General features: G+C 50.7%; 1 protein-coding gene across 7 annotated transcripts in view; it reads right to left on the reverse strand.

The window, feature by feature from the left end:
- The window catches only part of SAMD4A (sterile alpha motif domain containing 4A), a 100,625-nt gene extending 81,168 nt beyond the window's left edge, over window positions 1-19,457 (reverse strand). For 5 of the 7 annotated variants that reach the window (XR_003530777.1, XM_027662478.1, XM_027662475.1 and 2 more), the window contains exons 1-2: window positions 19,353-19,457; window positions 18,294-19,035 (exon numbers count right to left, since the gene is read on the reverse strand). Coding sequence is in view for 5 of the 7 variants with exons in the window: in XM_027662478.1 (XP_027518279.1) it covers window positions 18,294-18,489 (196 nt within the window). In the remaining 2 variants the exon portion in view is untranslated. Of the gene's footprint in view, window positions 1-10,509; window positions 10,779-18,293; window positions 19,036-19,352 lie in introns of those variants that run through there. The other 2 variants (XM_027662474.1, XM_027662477.1) reach the window with 2 other exon arrangements.
- Window positions 19,458-19,482: the final 25 nt, after the last annotated feature.

Genomic DNA, 19,482 nt, shown 5'->3' on the forward strand with positions numbered 1-19,482 from the left:
ATTTAACAGCAGCACGAGCACAAAGCTTCTCATCTTCTGTGTCGTCCTGACAAACCGCAGGGCCAAGGGCGAGAGCGTCACATCCAGGATGGCAAATATATCCCGTGGGATTCACGCGTAAACCCCGCTCCCAGAATCGCAGAGGGGTTGGAAAAGACCTCTAAGATCATCAAGCCCAACCTTTGACCGATCACCACCTCGTCAAATCGACCCAGAGCACTGAGTGCCACGTCCAGTCGTTCCCTGGATGCCTCCAGGGACAGTGAACACCTCCAGGGATGAGTCCCACAGGGACCTGGGCTGCCCTGGTGGATCTGAGGTCAAGGATTTACTGTCCGATCAACGCGGTGTATCCCCAGGGCACGAGGAGTTTAATTATGGAAAAAATAGGCCACTCAGTGGAATCAGAAGGGAGAAAACAAGGTGTTATGTTCTTTATATGTTTATCCCAACAGAATCCCTTTTGGATAAGAGGTTGCTGGTGATCTGACCCTCTCAGAAGACAGGATGAAATACAGAAATGCTTCAGGAAGGAGCAGGCACACAACAAACCACATGCAATACCTACATGCAAAAGGTACCTGCACACAAGCAGAACCCCAAAAGATGCCACAAAACCTACCAGGCACCCCAAAACTTCCGAGGAGCTGGGCAAGGCACCTCCACCAGCAGTGGTACGCTGCATCTCTGTGTCCCTGCACACAAGCGTGGCAAGAAACAGCCACACATTAAACAGCTCGTGCCAAAACTCGTGCTGATCAAACACACAGGAGGTGGGTGGACATCTCCATGCCCAAGACCAACGTGGCCAGACAAGCCATTCCCTGAAATAGCTCCTTCTCAGCCTCCTCCTCCTCCTCCTCCCAGATCTGGCTTTGGTTTCAGCTCCAGTTGTTCCCTCACTAATTGCTCCTCCTTAAATAGTCTCTCTTCCTCCTTCCTCGGGAAGGAGTGACGGTGCCCCACGGGGTGACAGTGGGCTGCACGACCAGCAGGAAGCTAAAATAGACTTTGCCCAACATGAACACCCCACTAGCAGCTGTGACACAGTGAAATGCAACCACCTGGAGGGTTAATAAAGGCATGGATTAATGCAGAGGCTGAAATTCATAAATAGACTGAACATTTCTTTTCTGCAGCGTATTCCCCGGAAAGGAGGAAGGTGGGAGCACCCACAAAACAAGGAATACACCACCCAGGCAGAACAGCCGTGCACACCATGAAGCATCAGGAAGAAATTCTTCCCTGTGAGGGTGGTGAGGCCCTGGCACAGGCTGCCCAGAGAAGTTGTGGCTGCCTCATCCCTGGAAGTGCCCAAGGCCAGGTTGGACAGGGCTTGGGGCAACCTGGGATAGTGCAAGGTGTCCCTGCCCGTGGCAGGGGGATTGGAACAAGATGATCTTTAAGGTTCCTTCCAACCCAACCATCCTGTCATTCTCCATGTGCAACATCAACACGTGTGAGGATACGGAAACAGGAAGGAAATAACGATATTCTTGTCACTTACCACCCAATGCACAAAATTAGAGATTAATAAAGCAAAGCAAATAAATCTGAGATGCATTTTTGGGGCAGAAAGCACCTTAAGGGACTGGAAGGAAGGTGCTTTGATACCCTAAATGAGCATCATTGCACATATCTGAAGTCTTTGCAAGAGTTTTCAGGAGAGGTGGGTTTTGCAGTCTGGTTGTCTGCAAGCAAGTGGTGCAGATCAAGGACTGAGCAACACTGCAAAACCAGCTCTGAACACTCCTGCCATCTGAACCTGGTGAATGGGAAAGAAAACTGACCTGGATATTGGGATTACCCTTGGAAAGCCCCACCTTTCCTCCCTATCCATCAGGAGTAACAGCAGTGGTTCCTTGCTGCAGAGCAAGCCAGGATTTAAATTTATTACGTGGAACTACGAGAATCACACAGTTTGCGCTCAAGTTGTGGTTCACCACTGAAAAAATTCATCTCAGTGAAACCAGAGCGCTGGTGCAGCATCAGATACAGTTATCTCCAGAAGCTGCACCCTTATCTGGTTCCAACACATGGTTCTTCCATAGGATAGGAGGTGGTGGGACGTGATAAATGGTCAGACCATCCTTAGCAACGTGAAGGTATTGCATCTATAGAACACCAGCCTTGTGTAAGAGAGCAAACACACAGAGGGAAAAGCAGTTGGTGATATGAGGAAAAAAGGAGCTGGGGGGAAACCCCCACTTCCCTGACAGGATTTATTTTTAGGTGATGGTTGCTCAAGCCTGCTCGGGGAATCGGTGTGCCGGGAGGAGCTCCCGTGCAAGAGGACGAACGGTGACTCAGCAGGTAAGAGCTGTCAAAAACATGTCCAAAGTTGAAAGGGTAGGAAAAAAATCATAAGGAAAAGCTATAAATACCTCGAGCAGTTTTACTTCGTGCCCTGGGTGGATGCCTGTGGCTGCAGATGATGCTCTGTGAAGCAAACTGGGGAACTCCGTCCCCATCCCGAGCACCCATGGGAGGTTCCCTCCTCCAAAAGCAGGACCCCTGATCCCAGGAATCACTCAGGGATCTGTGTCTGCCCCAAACACAACATGCCAGGGGATCCCATCACCACTGAATTTCAGCTATGATGCTAAAGACAGCCTTGCCCCTCAAGGCACACCCTGCTCCAGCCTTCATCCCCCTTTACACACCACTCTGGAGAGGATGGGATCAGGATTTTTTAATGCACATTCAGACAAAAAACCCTCTTTTTTAAAAAAAATTTAAATAAAAGTCAAAAAGCCCAACCAGCATGAAAGGCTGGATAAACACTCCTCCTTTCCCCAGCAGAAATTACAAAAATGCCTTTGAATTTGTTTTGGCAAGAAACAATGTTTTTTATGAAAGAGCTTCATTGAAAAGTCACAATTTGGAATGTATTCATCTATTCTACATTTTTTAAAAAGTTTTAATTACCACTTTAAGGGTATTTTGACATAGTTTATGGTTTGTTAGATTGTGCTGTGTGCTGCAAATGCCAAACACACCTTTTTGGAAGAGCCTTATTATTGTATTAATGCAAAATGTGGGGTTTGTGCTGCCGAGACTCGTGTCGGTAATTGAAAAATAATAAATTAATTCCATTTGGAGAAAACGCTGCCATTTATAACCCAGCAATTAAGAACAGATTTAATTTTAGATATCACTGCATTCTTCAGCTTACTGAGTTATTCAGCACCAACACTGGTACTACCAGTTTATGCTCAGTACTTTAAAAAACAGACCCAGGCCAACTTCTCACCCCTTAAATTAGCAACGACAGACATGAAAAGTTAATGCTGTTTTCCTCTCTCCTGAAAGCTGCAACATACGGATTTTGCAGGGGGAAAAAAAAAAAAAAGCAAGCAAATGCTGGGATTTCTGCTACAACAGGCCAAATTCTATCAGCCAGAGACACATAAGGAGTTAACAAAAAAACCCAAACCTCAATGGAGTGAAGCAGAGCTGACTGTTTGCAAACCAGGGTGTGCAGACATTTGGAGGGAGAGGAAAGCAGCCCGAATCCTGGCTCTGGAGGGATTCCCACAGTCCCATCTCCCTCCCCAAGGCCAGGCAGTCGTGCAGCAGGTAGGAGATGGAGAAAGGAAAATGGTTTTTATTTGGCTCTGGCAGCAGAGAGGTGATGATGCCCAGGGAGGTCTGGTGCTGTGGGCAGGGCTCCAGCTGGCACCGGGGGGATGGGAGGTTTGATGGCTGCATCCCACACAGGGAAGAGGCGGAGCAGTCCAGGGACCAGCACCCGCATCCCGGGGGTGACGGGGCACCAGAGCTGGGGTGGGAAATGGGATGTGTCCTCAGCATCTCCCCTCGGGCACAGGGCATAAAACACTCACTGTGATCACCAGCAACCTCTACATGTGAAAATAGTCCCTGAGGCCAAGGACAGGGAAGGTAAACAGGAGCGAGGCCACGGGAACTCCCCTTTCCCCACCCAGGCTCCCGGCCACCCCCAGCAGCAGGAGACCACAATGTACAGAAAAAAGGGACACACTCGGGCTGTGGCAGCAGGCCAGACCTGGAAAGCAAAACCAACACCTGAGGAAAGGGACAAGGAGTGAAAGAGTTCTGCAATGAAGGCAAGTGGAGGGCCCTGGGCATCCCCTGCAGCACTGAGGTGACACGGTGACAGCGATTTGCTGTTGTCACAGCAGCACAGGACAGGCTGGGGGATCCCCAGGGGTGGCAGGACCAAAGCAAGGTGTGTTCTGGCCACAGGAATGCTGTGGGGTGGCTGCAGGAGAAGCAGGATGATGCTCTGGGCATCATCCAGGTGCCAGAACAGGCAGCACACCTGAGAACAGCCTGAACACACCTGAGTGAGAACAGCCTGGTTTAGGGGTTTTTTGACATCAAGATGATAAAGACAACACTCACCACAATAATAGTGCAACAAAAGGGTTTGGAAAACAGCAAAGGGATCACCCCTGAAAGCCCAGCACCTGGGGGTCTCAAAGTCCAGGGTGGAGTGGCAGGACTCACACAGACCAACTCAGATCCTGGGAGAAAAGCTCTTAGCACCCTTGGAACCCTGCCACGGGTAAACATGGATGTGTTTTAAAAAGAACCACGTGAGGAGGACTCAAAACCCAGTACCCTCAGAGGGGTTTGCCAGCCCCTGAAGGACCCAAGGGCACCTTCATCACGCCATCACCTGCCCTCCTGGGGCACATGTGAAAGCAAGCTAAACTGAACTGAACCTTGGCTTTCATAGGACTCCCCCTCTTATTCGTACAAGAAATGGAAAAAAAAAAATCCCCAAGCACGCATTTTTATTTACCAAGGTTCCAGCAGTCTCATTTCTCACTACACCCCTCTCCAAGGCAGGAGTACTGCTGCACTAATTGTAAGTCTATGGAGAAACAGGCTTCCCTCTGCTTTCACACTGGAATTAGTTACGCTCAGCCTGACCTTGCATTATTTTGAAGCTCTGCAACATTAAAAGAAAATTAGAGTGACTTGTTAAATCCTTTAAAAGGTAAAACAACCCTATTGCTCCAAGTTCCCATACAAAAAGAAACACCAAACCCAAACCAAAAACGAGCTCTTAAATCACAACTAGGGCTTTAATGTGGTGGGATTTAGTCTTATATTTTAAATTCATTCTTTTTTTTTTGTTCATCTGAACAATCACAGCGGCTTTAATGAGCTCTCCCTGTGAAAACTCCCAACTACAAAGGATCACATTTGCTCGTGTTCCAGAGCTCCACACACCTCGAAAGGAAATCCTAAAGCATCGCGTGCTTCTTAGCAGCCAGATTACCAGCTTTTAATCCTCTCTGCCAGATGTATTTTTAATCTTTTTGTGTGTAATAAAGCAAATTAGTGTAACTGTACGGGCAAACCGAACCAAAATACGCACATCAGGTTAAAAAAAAAAAAAAACACACCCGAATTTGGTTGTGTTTTGAAGATCTGGCAAGGAACGGAGCTGGGGGCTGAATTCGGCTCTGCAGGCATTGCCAGGGGAAGAAGTTGCTGCACGGTGAGTGAGGAGCTTCATCACCCTTCAGCCACAAGTCACAGGCTCCCATTCCTCCTCCAAGTCCCCCACAAGGCACCACACCAGCCCTTGGATGAGCAATCACAGGACAGTTTGGGTTGGAAGTGACCTTAAAGATGATCCAGTTCCACCCCCTGCCATGAGCAGGGACACTTTCTATTATCCCAAGTTGCTCCAAGCACAATCCAACCTGGCCTTGGGACACTTGCAGGGATGGGGCAGCCACAGCTTCTCTGGGCTGGGTGTGCCAGCTGTGACCCACCACAGCCCTCGGGAGCGAGGAATGGCCCCAGCAGCCCCACAGAGGAACCTCGACAGCAAGAAACATTCTCTGAGGTGGCTCTCAGCATCCCCCCTCCAAGGGATAGTACAGAAGTGGCCTGGGACAGGGGTGGAGACACCTGGTCCAGGCCACTGGCTGTAAGAGGACAGGTTATGCCCCTGGAAGCTCAGGAGTGAGTTCTGTGCCACAGAACCAGGTGCTGACCAAAAGGCCGATTTCCAAGATGTGCAAACAGCATCAAACCCGTAAATCTGCCGAAATCAGGGCTTTACAGCAGCAAGGAGTCGGATCTCAGGGGTCTGTGGGACAGCAGGGCAAGTCCTAAGCCTCCACAGGCTTGGGCTCCCAGTCCCTCCTGTGGCAGGATCCCTGGTTATCACACACTGAGATTACTGACTGCTCAGGGCAGGGGGGGGAAACACCAACTATTTCCATTTTAAAAACAGAAAACAACTGAACATCAACGCTGACATCCCGTTTGGCTTCGGGAGGGATTTAAAGAACTTGGGTTTCTTCGTTCCCTAATCTCACACCATGCTTCCCTACTACCAACCAGGATCCACTTCTAACAATGCAAAAGCATCTGCCCACATTTTTGCAATTATTCCAGACCCGGCAGAGAGCACCCTCCCCTTTCTGTAGGGTTAATCTAAAGAACAGTTGCCAAAATGCTGGGAACACAGTCAAACAATAGCTCCTCTGATGAAATTCCTCCACTCCATAGAGAAACCAGTATCCTCCAGCTGCTGTGGCTTGTCCAGAGAGATCTCCGAGTGTTTACCCGCTCCCATAAATAAAAGGGGAAAAAAAAAAAAGATGAAAAACTGAAAGATTCGAGTGCAGCTTAGAAAAAAAAAAAAAAAAAAAGAAAAAAAAAGACTGCAGAGCCCCTGCCATGTAACCACAACACAGGTTTTACTAATGCAACATTTGCCTTGTGTGAAATACAAACCCAGGGCAGCAGTGGAGGGAGGGCAACGCCGGCCACCTGTCCCGGGGACAGAGCCTCGCTATACTTATCAGCACACAGACCACTTCCAGCAGCTCCATCCCCTTAAATCCTCATTCTCAGTGGAATCTCTGATCAGTCATTTATAAAAGCTGGGAAGCCAGGCTGGACAGCTGAGTTACAGCAGCTATTATCCACGTATGCCTGAATTCCAGCAGACACCTTTATTTATAAAGGCTCTCCGGCTGACCGGGATTTGACACCGGCTACAAAAAGCACTCAGCATCCAACTGGCTGCTCCAGAAGAATGTGAGGAGAGGTTGGTGAGCACAGGCCAAGCTGACACCTTTACAGAGATTCCCTGCTGCTGCCATGACTTGGAATAGAGCAGGTTTAAGTAATTGATTTCCTGAGCAGACACATCGAGTTGCACACCTTTGCCTCTTCTGCTACGGGTTCCAGTGGATTGTTTTCCCCCTATCCCTAATTCTAACAGAATATTTAGAGTATTTTATGTTTCACATATGTTCATATATTTCATATGCATTCTAATGGAATATTTAGAGTATTTTATGTTTCATCAGGCCTATTCCCTCTCATTTAAGACTTCCTGGGTCTGCACTTTCTTGCTTGTCAACCTTTAGGCTCGCCATGGACACTCACTTTCCATGAAACTTAGGAAAACCCACGACTCACAGTTAATACAAGTGCAAGGGGACAGGGAGGAAGAAGGTGGTAACAAAAATCAGTTGCTCACAGTTGGTTTTCTGTAGCTCCAACAGTCTCAGTGGCAACCCCTGCTAACAGAAGGTGACCAAGCGCACGGCAAAAGTGTGAATTCCGCTTTAAACGGACAGAATTCCCAGGAGCAGCACCTGCAAACACAGCCTGCAGGGCTCAGCTGGGCCAAAGGAGGCTGGGATTACCTGTGGGCTCACATCACACTCCTGACTCTGTTATAATAACCTCAAATAGGAGCTGGTACCTCTGCTGGGCACAGAGCTGGGACCCAGCTCCCCATGGGGTTCCAACAGAGCCAGCACAGTGAGGGTAAGGAAGGGACTTCCTTGCCTGGTTCCTCATTTCTTAAGCAAGGACCATCAAAAGCATCCTCCTTTGACTTTCTAAAGCAGCCCTGTGCAGCCTGGAGAAGAGAAGGCTCTGGGGAGACCTTAGAACCCCTTTCAGTACATAAAAGGGCTCCAAGAGAGCTGGAGAAGAACTTTGAATAAGGGCTTGGAGTGACAGAAAAAGGAGGAACGGCTTCACACTGTCAGAGAGCGGGGTTAGATTGGGTATCAGGGAGAAATCCTTCACTGTCAGGGTGGTGAGACCCTGGCATTGCCCAGAGAAGCTGTGGCTGCCCCATCCCTGGAAGTGTTCAAGGCCAGGCTGGACAGGGCTTGGAGCAACCTGGGCTAGTGGAAGGTGTCCCTGCCTGTGGCAGAGGATTTGGAACAAGGTGAGGTTTAAGGTCCCTTCCAACTCAAACTGTTCTGGAAGTCTGTGATCCTTCCTGCTCCCAGCACCCTCTCCCATAGCATCCACCCCTTCCACCACACCCAAACCTGCAGTCTGGATAAAACAGCACAGGACTGAGCCCCAGCACAACTCTCCAGCTAAAACTCTCTACAGATGATGAAAATCTGGGGGCTGAGAGCAACAGGAGCAGCCAAGGGACCTCAGGCATCCCTCACAGCACAACCTGAAGCTCCAGGGAGGTTTCCCAGGTTCCCCTGAGGGGCTGCCAGATGAGATCCCCACAGGCCACCCCAAAGCCTCCAGCAGCAGCATGAGGAAGGAGCTGTGTCCATGTGCTGCTGAGTAAGTTGTTATGGTTACTGAAGGGTTTGCTGGGCTTTTTTCCCCTCCTCTTTTAAAAAGAACTCTTATCAGTTTAAAATAATACCACCAGTCAATAACAATTCTTATCTTAAAAGGTCACTCAGGTAGTTATAACTCAGCATTTCATCTATGTTTGCGTTATCTGGAGGGAAACAGCCTGGAGACTTTGTATTTTTATTTTAATAATCCACTTCTTTGGAACGGTGAGATTTAGAAAAAAAAAAACAAACCCTACCCAGAACCAAGCTGACCCTGTGGCAATTTGAGCACACCAGGGAACAGACAGAAAAAAGGTAGAAAAATCACATTGATGTTTGCTGCATCAGAAACAGGAGGAATATCCCAATAGGAAAGCTGTGAAAAGCAGGGAAATGCATGGATGCAGACCACAGCTGCTGCAGAAACACCATGTCCTGCTTGCAAACGTCAGATCAGCCAAGTTTCTCCACGACAAAAACTGTGGGTTTTTTCCTCCACATTTCTTTCCCCATTTTCTTCCCTCATTTCCCATTGCAGCTGGAGGACAGAGAGAAGGGTCAACACAAAAAACTCAACGACAAGAAGAACTGATCTGTGATGTTCAGGGTTAAAAACACAGTAAACAAGAAGAAAATGCAGTGGCATGGAAAGTGGGTTTTAAAATGCTTCCAGCTAAACCTGGTCAAACCCTGTTTTATCCACCCACTGAATTTCTTCTTATAACTACAATTAAAAACTCCAAACACAACATGTGCCCATTCCCCACCAGGCAAGGAGCAGGAGAACTAACTGCTTAAAAGGCAGGTTTGTAGCTTGTCTGAAATGAGTTTTATCAAAAAAAAAAAAAAAAAAAAAAAAAGAAAAAAGAAAAAGAGCAATCTGGAATTAATTACTTGTGAGGATCAGTAACAGAGGAGAAGCTTTTTAAAGCACTCTGTGCTTCTACTCCAGGGCTGCCTCGCTCAAGAGCAAAGAGCGGAGCGGAGCTGCTGAATCCTGCAGATGACAGTCACAATATTAACATTATTTTAAGTAAAATAACATCTTCAGGCATGATAGCTCAACCAGCTGGGCCACATCCAGCTCCTGCAAATAACAGGGAAGTCTTGCAGGGGCCGTGTGGGAAGCTGGCTCAGCCCCTGGTGCAGCAGAGCCGTCAGTACCAGCCATCCATGTCACCCATCACGGACAGTCCCAGGCTCACAACGTGCAATGACCATGAGTTTGTTCAAGGACAGCACCCATGGATTATTTTTACAGGATACAAGAAAGCTTTAGCACTGCAAAGGCCCTGAGAAGGGCAGTCACGATTAATAGAAGAGAAATATATGGTTTACACCTTGGGTTCAAGAAGATCAGATGTCTGCAGGGTCATCACTCCTCCAGACAGGAGCAGGAAGCCTCAGGTGAGGTGCTGCACCACACACCTGCACAGCCCTGCATGCACAGAGCCCTTCAGAAAAAAAAACGTGCTAAAATTCAGGCACCTTCACCAAAAACCCTGATATGGCCCTGCCATGGAGTCACCTCAAGCAAACACTCAGATAAAACCACACACTGTGAGCCAGGCACCGGACGCGTGAGCCTGTGCTGGGAAATCATCAGATTCCACCTCCTCTTGCCTTAGCCAGATGTGTTTGTCTCCAGCATGGAAAGACCACTAGAAGAAGTCAGAAGGAGACAAGGCACCTGTCAGTACAAAGCAAACTGGGTTTCTGCCTCCTCACCCTGACCAGGATCGTTTTCTGCTCATCACCCACACCCTGAGCTGCGCGGCCCTCAAGCTTTGGGTGAGACCATCCCAAGCCCTCTGCTCTGCGAGAGAAAAATCCAGCTTGGAATCCTCCCCATGCCAGAAACACAAGTCCCTCTGCCTGCAAAACCCCCTTCCACAGAAAAGCCAGCAAGCAACACCTTCTCCAACAGAGAAACAATCCCAACCTTGTTTTGTTGAGATCCTGCCCTTCCACTTAACGCATCTGCTGCGGAAGAGGAAGTCGGGAACGGATCTGCTCGCTCCAACCTCAACTTCATTTGTGACTCCTGGGCCAAGATGGAAAGCCACTGGTTTGGCTGTTTGCCACTGCCAAACTCAATGCTCAGACGTGACCTCTGCAAATCTCTGGGTCTCCTTCTCAGGACCAGAGCACTGGAGAGTTACGCATATTGTTTTTTTTAAGGAAAAAGGATGAGCATGCAAGCCTGTGGATCCCTTGCATCAGACCTGCAACCTCTTTTAGATCCCTCAGCAGCTCTTGCATAACCCAGAGTTAGTAAAAAAGTAATGGTCTTGTTTATTCAGTGAAAACAGAAAATACAAAGGGCACGTGCACACGCACAGTTCACGTGAGGGTTCATCCCACCACCCTTGGGAGGTTTCTGCGGACAAAAAGGATTTCAAACCCCACGACCTGTGCTTTGGGTGGGCCCCTGCATGTGCCTGGCACCCCACAAGGAGTGGGGAGGAGACCGGGGCGATCGGGTGGGAACCCCAAAACAGTACAGCAGCACAACACAGCAGCTTCTCCTTCCTCTGAGGAATCCAACCCCGAGGAGCTGTGGGCTCCGATCCCGGGGTTTGGGTGCAGTGGCAGTGCAAGGGGTGCCCTTTCTCCCAGCAGTTATCTGTGGTAACACTAGACACGAGCACGATGCTGGAGCGCTAAAGCACTGACGGGTGCGCCTTAAAATAAAGCCAGTGTTCACACTGATTACTATTTCAGTTCCCCCGACTGCAAACACAACTCCCAGCTTGGTAAAGAATGGCTTTCGTGGGCCACAAATCAAATAAAGGCCTTTTTTTGATGGAACATGAGAAAAAGAAAGGGCAGAGCTTGAGAAATTTTTAAGGAGGTGGGAATTCGCACCGTGACCCACAGAAACCTTCATCAACACCCTCAGGGAAACGGCAGGAAAATTTGCCTGGCTGCAGCATCAACTGGTCCAAATGCAGATGTAAAATACAAAATGGTGGGACAGGCACACAGCTCTGCTCAGATGCTGAGGTCTGACACGCCAAAGGATGCAACTGTGCAGGGGATCATCCACCGGCAGCGGCCCAGGCTACGAGCGGAGCGCTTTCCACACTCATCCATTTAATCTCGTTTGCAGATAAGTGTATTCACAAACTAGATTATTTTAATTGATGGCTCTACAGCTGGTTCCTGTTCAGCTCTAGAGCTAAAGCTGTCCTCAACCTCTCCCATCATGGGTTGAGGACGGTGATGCCTCGTGCAGTTCCTCCCCTTCAGCGCAGTTCCTCCTCCCTGCACCCGCCGTGGTGGGACAGAACTTCAGATCCACTGCTCTCCCAAGCACAAATATGAGACACCTGCACAGAAGGGAGGCACTTGGGTAGGAGTCAAGGGAGAACAAGCCAGGTCAGGCAAAGAATTCCAGCTCAGGTCTGTGACGATGCATGAAACGCTTCTCTGCATCTTCCACATGCACTTCAACAGTGGGATATTTCCCAAATGAAGTCAGTAGGGAAATTAAGCCTGACATCAGGCCCCTCGCTGAGCCATGAATTATCTGACAAAATGGTTAAATGGACACTGCAAAGCGTGGAAAAGTCTCTCTGGGATAAAGTACCCCATCTGTGGGCAACTCTCTTGCACCAGTGATGCACCAGACAGCAAACCAGGCTGTTCCCATCCGTTAATTTTTTCCTTCCCATTTTAAGCATTACTACCCAAAAATGTTCCCCCAGGCAAGTGCTGCCACTCCCCACCCAAACAACCTGGCCCTTGTTAGCCCTGCCCATGGAAGAGACCTTGCCATTTGTGCTCCCAGTGCTTTGGAAGTGAGCCATAGGGAGCATCTTCTTCCTGCTCTGACTGCAAGGGACACGTGCCAGGAACCATGAGGGAAGGAGTATTTAAGCAAATAGGAGAAAAGAGTGAAGTGCAAGCCCAAAAGAGTCTCCTCTATGTCCCAGCATCAGGGTGAGGGGGACAGCAAAGGGAAGCCTTTGCCATGCCATGCCACAGACCTACTTCCAGCCAGGGACTGGCACGAGCCAAACGTTGGCCTGTGGTGCTTCCCAGAGCCACTCTGAAAAATATCCTTAAAAATAAAAATATCTTTCAACTGCAAGAGGATACTGGGTGTGCAGTGCTGGCTAACACTGCTCTGTACCTCTGAACACCTCCCCTTGCTCCTCTCCAAAAAGCCCAGCACAGACAGGTTTTAGCCCCCCAGTTTGCAAACAAAACCTGGCAGCAGCTCAAGTACCAGCACACAGATTAAAAGAAGTGTGTCCAACAGCTCAGCAGATCTGAGGCTGCAGAGCTCAGCAGCACAGGTTGCCCAGAGAAGCTGTGGCTGCCCCATCCCTGGAAGTGTTCAAGGCCAGGTTGGATGGGGCTTGGAGCAACCTGGTCTGGTGGAAGGTGTCCCTGCTCATGGCAGGGGGTTGGAACTGGATGAACTTTAAGGTCCCTTCCAACCCAAACTGTTCTGAGGTTCTATGTTCTCTCCATTTAGGAGTCCCAGTTCCTGGTTTTTAACAGGCAGAGCTGCTCACACCCCTCTCTGGGCAGAGACAAGTGTGTGGAAGGACCACACAATGCCTTGCACTTAAAACTTCCTTTCACTCCCACTGAACACAGGCTTAGCTCCCAGCCCCATCCTTCTCTGGGACACCTCCTTGGCTCTTCCAGTCCCTCCTTGGGACAGCCCAGCGACGCCCTCACACAGCCCAAGGGCACTTAAACTGGAGCTCAGCAATGCAATGCAACTACAAGCCAAGAAAAATTAAAAAAAAAAAAAAAAAAAAAAAGGAAAACACCCTTTAACTGGGCACTGGGATAATTTTCCATCAGCGGGGGGTCACTGGGGGCAAACTGCAAAATTTGCAAGGTGGAAGGGTAGCAGCTTCTGATGGGCTGGGAGACTGTCTGTGACCAGGGTAGCAGCAACAGCTCTATGGCTGGAGCCACAGGGACCTAAGGATATAAGAAGCAAGGTCTGCAGGAACATGTAATACCCTTTAATAGACCAGCTGGTACAGTTGGGGAAAAAAAAAACCTCCACAACCACACAAGCCCTCCTTTGAGCTGCTGCACCTTCGTGCCTGGCCATTTTTTCCAGCTGCATCACTTGGTCTATTAAAAGACATTACTGCTCCCTGCAACCCTCATCTCTTCCTCAGGCCAGTCCTCCCTTCCCAGGATGAGGAATCTGGGTCATCCCAATGCTCCCATTGTGATACCTGACAGCCTGCTGAAGTGAAATAAAGATTTTGGCCCTAACATGAGGAGGAGCAGTTAATGTCCTGTGCACAGGGCAGGGAAAGCTTGTTGTCCTTCAATGCCAGGAGTTTAAAGCTGTTGCTCTTCCTTTGGTGCAGGTGGGTGTCTGGATGCCTGTATGACCTTAAGGAGCCTTTGGGTACCTCTGTTGACCAGCAGAGAGCACAGGAGTGAGGAAAGCAGGGCTGGTGGGATGGGATGTGGGACTACTCTGGAAAAAAACCCAACCCAGTCACACCTCTGGCCATCCCAGAGAGGGGATACCCAAGTAGACGAAAGCAGAAGCACATCCTGCATTCCATGCCCAAAGCCTACAGACCACTTTTCATGGATACAGCCTTCCCTATCTGCTCACTGGGTCAGTACCCCGTACCAAGCATCCCTCAGTGCCTCAGGAAGAGCACAGGTCCCTTTCCCACAAGGCACAGAATGCTCCTGCCTGACCTTTACCGGCGGCTCCAAGGAGGTCGCCGCGTCCTGACGGCTCCGAGCAGCTGGGGCTGAAGCTGCCCAGCAAGGCCAGGCTGGAAGGAAGGAAGGAAGTTATAGCAGGCTTTTAAATAGTGCTATACAATACCTGAAACTTCTATTTCTGTGCACAGATAATATGGTTTCCATATTCTCCCCCCTGCCCAGCAGGCCAGGCCATTCAGGCTCAAACTGAATCAGCAATAACCCACATTCTTCACCAGTTCAACCATTAAAGCTTGTCGAGGCCTCCGTGTAGGACAACCCCAAGATGTGCACTTCACCAATGAAAAAACATAAAGATTTCCTTCCATGTTGGCTTCCCACTTCTGTTTTCCTTTTATAATCAAGCAATGCCTTTAAATTTTAAAAAGACCACAGATGGAAGGTGGTCTCACAGCCACCTGGGCAGCCCCCACACCACATCCTGTCACCACACCGGTCTGCTCCCAGACACCGGTGTAGTTTTCTGCAGGATGTCTTGCAGGCATCTCTCATCTGAGGTGGGCAATGTGGTTCTATCCATGCTTGAGCAGGTATCCAAAGAGCCACAGAAGCAGGAGGCTCCTCAGGGCTTTCTGAGGGTCGTACACAGCAGAGCCACGCAGGGTTTGCAGTCCTAACACGGAGAGCTTGGCTGTGATTATGGAAACACCTTCACACTTGGAGAAAACCCAAGATAGAACTCCTTTAAACTAAATGTACCTGCTTCTCCACAGCAACTAACTAGTTAAAAAGAGTAATTTTTTCTTCCTTGAGGTTTTCCCATCTCATCTGCAGATGAGATCTCATCCCATCTCATGGCAGACCTGTCATCAGGCAAGAAACAAGCTGGACACCTTCACTGAGAGGAGTTTTCCTCTCTGCCTGCTCCACACACCTGAAAGCTCACGGGCCCCAGCTCAACCAGCCAGTGAGGATCTCAAAGCTCTGCTCTCCCTTTGGGACCAACACTGTTGGTGATGATATTGCCAAGGATGGTGTTCATCCACCACGGATCACAACAGCAGGGCTGCCACCTCTTCTGAATGACCATAAACTAGGAGTAATATTCCAGTTTTCCCATCTCCCCACAGGGCTGGGACAAGCAACAGGTCCTGCATGTACAAAACAACTCGCTTCCCACGAGGACCCAGCGTAATTCCAACACTTGCTCTGGCACATCAGCCCAGCACGTTACATTCAGCCCGGCGCTGCTGAAGTCACGGTGACACCCCTTCCCAGACAATGGATTTCACCCGTGCCCCATGGAATGGGAACATCCCACACCTTACAGCCAACTCCTACAGCCCATCAGGGCTGTGCAACCCCATCACCCCACAATCTCTTGTGCACCAGCACCACCACGACCCCAACATCAACAGGGAGACAGGTGGGGGCACCTAAAAGCAGGGAGCCACCATTTCCAAGCCAGCAAACACCAGGAAAACACACCAGGAGCCACCCCAGGCCCCAGCCCGGGAGAGAATCGAGCCCAAAGTAGTTATGCAAACACCAGGACTCAAAGAGTAACAAGTAGCACAAGGTTCGATGACGACGCTGCCGCTCAGGACTCGGTGTGATTCCACTGCCAGGCAAGTGACAAGCGCCAGACTGCAGAACAGGCACGGAACAGGAGCGACTTGAGGAACACAGGTGGTTTCATGAAGAAGGCAGTGCTAACACTGGAGACTATAAAGCCATTTCTTAACAGATCCTGCTTGCGAATCTCAGCTAACCTTCCCTCCACTGCAACAGGATTGCCTGGAAAAGCGCACGTCCTGCTCCACAGGATGCACGGATATGTCCATCCCATGGGAAAGCCTACGGGGGATGATGTGTTTGGTGAGACAGAGGCACTCAACGGACCCAGGTTTTGGCACGGGAGCTACACACGCCCTGGAGGAGCGGCTTGTTTTTGGAAGGAACGTCAGGGAACGCTCAGGCAGCTCCACCAACGCACCGAGGGACGGGCAGGAGGCGGGATGCCGAGCTCCACGCGCAGGAGAAATCCTCGCGCCAAGCAAGGTCAACGGGATTACAGGGGCAAGCAGGGATTGCTCGCAGGAGCAGAGGTGGGAACGGCCCAACCCCTGCCCTGCACCCCGGCTCACCCCGAGGAAACGCCACGGCACAGGCGGCCCTGGGTGACTCTGCGGCCGGGAACGCTTCAAACCCCTGCTTTCCCTCATAATTCGCCTTTCCTGATGTCAGGGTGCAAATCACCCCCCTCCGATCCCCTGACCGACCGAGGGGACTGGGCTACCACCAAACCCACAGCATGAATGAAAAACTGCAACGCTGATAAAAGCATAACATTACAAATGTACGGCTCGCACCGACTCGCAGAGGGAATCACGGCGAGGCTGTGCTGAGGCTGGCACGGGAGGCTGCAAATGTATCCCGGAGCAGCCCAGCTTGGAGAGCTGTGTTCCCGCCAGGCCCCCCCCCCCCCGGGGCCTCCCCACCCAAAGGGATGGATGAGGTTCATCCCTTCAGCTGTTTATAAAAGCAGCAGTATTGCGCCCAGACGCAGCATTCCTCCCTCTCATTCCTCCAAGCTATATAAGGGAACGGCCAATTCCAGCCTGGCTCCCCCGTAGCCAGCCCCGATCCCTCTGCGCCGGAGCAGCCCCGGGCTCGGTTTCCTGCAGGAGGACTTAAATCCGTCCTCCTCGGTGGAACACGGCGCTGCGCTGGACCTTGTCATCAAATGGCAGCGCAGGCAGCTGCCAAACCCTGCCGGCTCGGTGCTCTAATAGGGAACAGCTGGAGAAGGACCCTGCATTCCTCCCGCCCCGTCCACACCGGGGGCTCTGTTCGGGATCCGGCCGCAAGATTTCCACCCATCACGGAACGCGGCCGCTCCCCGGCACCGCTTTCGCCGTGCACAGCCCAAAACCCAAATCCCAATTCCCCCTGCCCCCGGGGATTTTAAATCAAAGGCATGCTTTGCAACACGGGGGGGGGGGGGGGGGGTGCTTTTCTTTTTTTTTTTTTGTGGGGTGGGGGGGTTTTTTTTTTTGGTTGGTTTTTTTTTTTTTTGGAAGGGCTTGGAGGAACAGAACCGTGCAACTAAAAGACACTAAAATACGTTTTGCCTTCCCTGCTCTGTGTTGCAAAAACTCTACTTTAAGCGACTTGCATCCCTGTTTACATCCCCCCCTCAGGAACACACACATCTGTAACAACCACCCCCCCCATAAATAAACAGAGGAGCACACGGCAGGATTCGCCCGGCGCTTGTGCCACTTCCATCCTGCTCTAACTCCATTTACTTCCCGGGAGTTGGGCAACTTGTAATGGTGAATAAATAAAAGCGAAATACACTTTCCGTAGCCACGCACGTTTTCTGTCCTGCACCCTCAGAAACATAAAACAGTCCACTCATATTTTCTTAGAGCTCTGCTGAAACACAAGAGGGGTATTCAGAGCTGCAGGAAAAAAAAAAAAAAGGCGGCCCTACAGGGACGAACTGATTGATGAAATAGGAATTGCCACATTTTGGGGAAAAAAAAAATTTAAAAAAAAAAAAATAGGATAACCCAGTTACCCAGACCTTTATACAACAACAGTTCGTCTGAGGTAGCAATGGGCTGCTTTTGCATGTTGCAGAGAGCAAATCAAGCCACGTTGTCCAAAAGAAGCCCAGAAAATCCAGACTCTACGTGACCTGACTTACTTATTTCACAGGAAACTGCATGGAAGGAGGAAGGGGGGGGGGGGGGGGGGGAGAAGAAAAAAAAAAAAACCAACAAAAACCCACCAATCATTCATGCTACCGTAGTTACACCACGCCATGGAGCGGAGTAGTTTGCTGTGAAAAACCAAACTGAAACAAGCCAAACCCCCGTTTGGAAAATAAAACGTGAGGAGAGAAAGAGAGAAGCTGTTCCCGCAATCGAGCCGGGGAGCCCCCTCTCCCACACCGCGCTCGTTTCCTGGGTGTATTTTTAACGTTTTTCCATAAATTCTGACGGCGTTTAGAGCACGGCTCGGGGAGGGTCTGGGCGAAACGCCACTCACCGGGGTTGTTGGCCTCCCCTTCGAGGATGTGGAGCTCGGTGCAGTCTGCCAGGGAATGCTCGAGGCAGAGCTGGAGGAAGCGAGCCTGGGTCCGGCTGACGCGTTTGAGCAGGGAGAGCAGCGCAACAGTCTGCTCGCACTCGTTCCAGCCCTTGAACCACCCGGCCAACACGCCGACCTGGTCTCGGAACATCATGGTGAGCCGGAGGGACAGCTCTGCGGGGAGAGAATAAATAACCGGGACAGCCTCCCTGCCCCCGGCGCCGCCGCCGCCACCGTGCTCGGGGCAGGGCTATTCAAAATAAAAATAATAATAATAATAATAATAATAATAATAACAATAATAATAAAAATAATGGTGATTAAAAATGAAAAGGGGGGGAAAAAAAGGAAAAAAAAAAAGAAGAATCTCCTCTGCGACGGGCGAAGGGCGGGTTTGGTTTCGGACGCAGCTCTCGGCCTGGGTTGGGGTTTTTTTTTTTTGATTTTTTTTTTTTTTTGCTCCCTCTCTTCTGGCTTCGGTGCAGCGCTGGATTCCTGGAGGGAGGGAGCGAGGAAGGGAAGGAAGGAGGGAGGGAGGGAGGGAGGGAGACGGTGGGGCCAAAAAAAAAAAAAAAAAAAAAATTTAAAAAAAAAAAAATTTTTTAAAAAGCCCAAAAAAAGGAAAAGCCCAGCGTCAGGGCTGCCCCCTGCGAGGGGGGCGGGAGGGGGGAGCGACCTCCTGCCGGCGGCGGCTTCACACCTGGAACAGAGAGAGGAGGGGGCGTCAGCGGGGCTGGGGGGGACGAGCGGGAGGAGGAGGAGGAGGAGAGTGGGGAGGAAGGCTCGCCCGCAGCCCCGCTGCCTCCCTCCCACTCCTCACCCGCGCCTTCCCACACCCTCACCGCGATCCCCCCGCACCCGCCACCGCCGCCCCGGGGGATCGGGGAAAACACCCGACACCCCCCTCACTGCAGCACAACGACACCCTCCCTCCTCCCCACCACACACGCACACACACACACACACACACAAAAGTTCCCCCCTCGCCCCACACACACTCCATAAAAACACGCTCACCTGACTCACGCCGGCCCCGGGGATCGGGGGAGGAGGGGGCGGCGCGGCGTTCTGGGGTGGCCGTGCCATGTCCGTGGGATGAAGGGGAGGTGGGGGCGGGGGGGGGGGGGGGGGGGGGGGGGGGGGGGGG

The sequence above is a fragment of the Corapipo altera genome, unplaced genomic scaffold (genome assembly GCF_003945725.1).
Source record: "Corapipo altera isolate COAL_440 unplaced genomic scaffold, ASM394572v1 169, whole genome shotgun sequence".
Lineage (NCBI taxonomy): Eukaryota > Metazoa > Chordata > Aves > Passeriformes > Pipridae > Corapipo > Corapipo altera.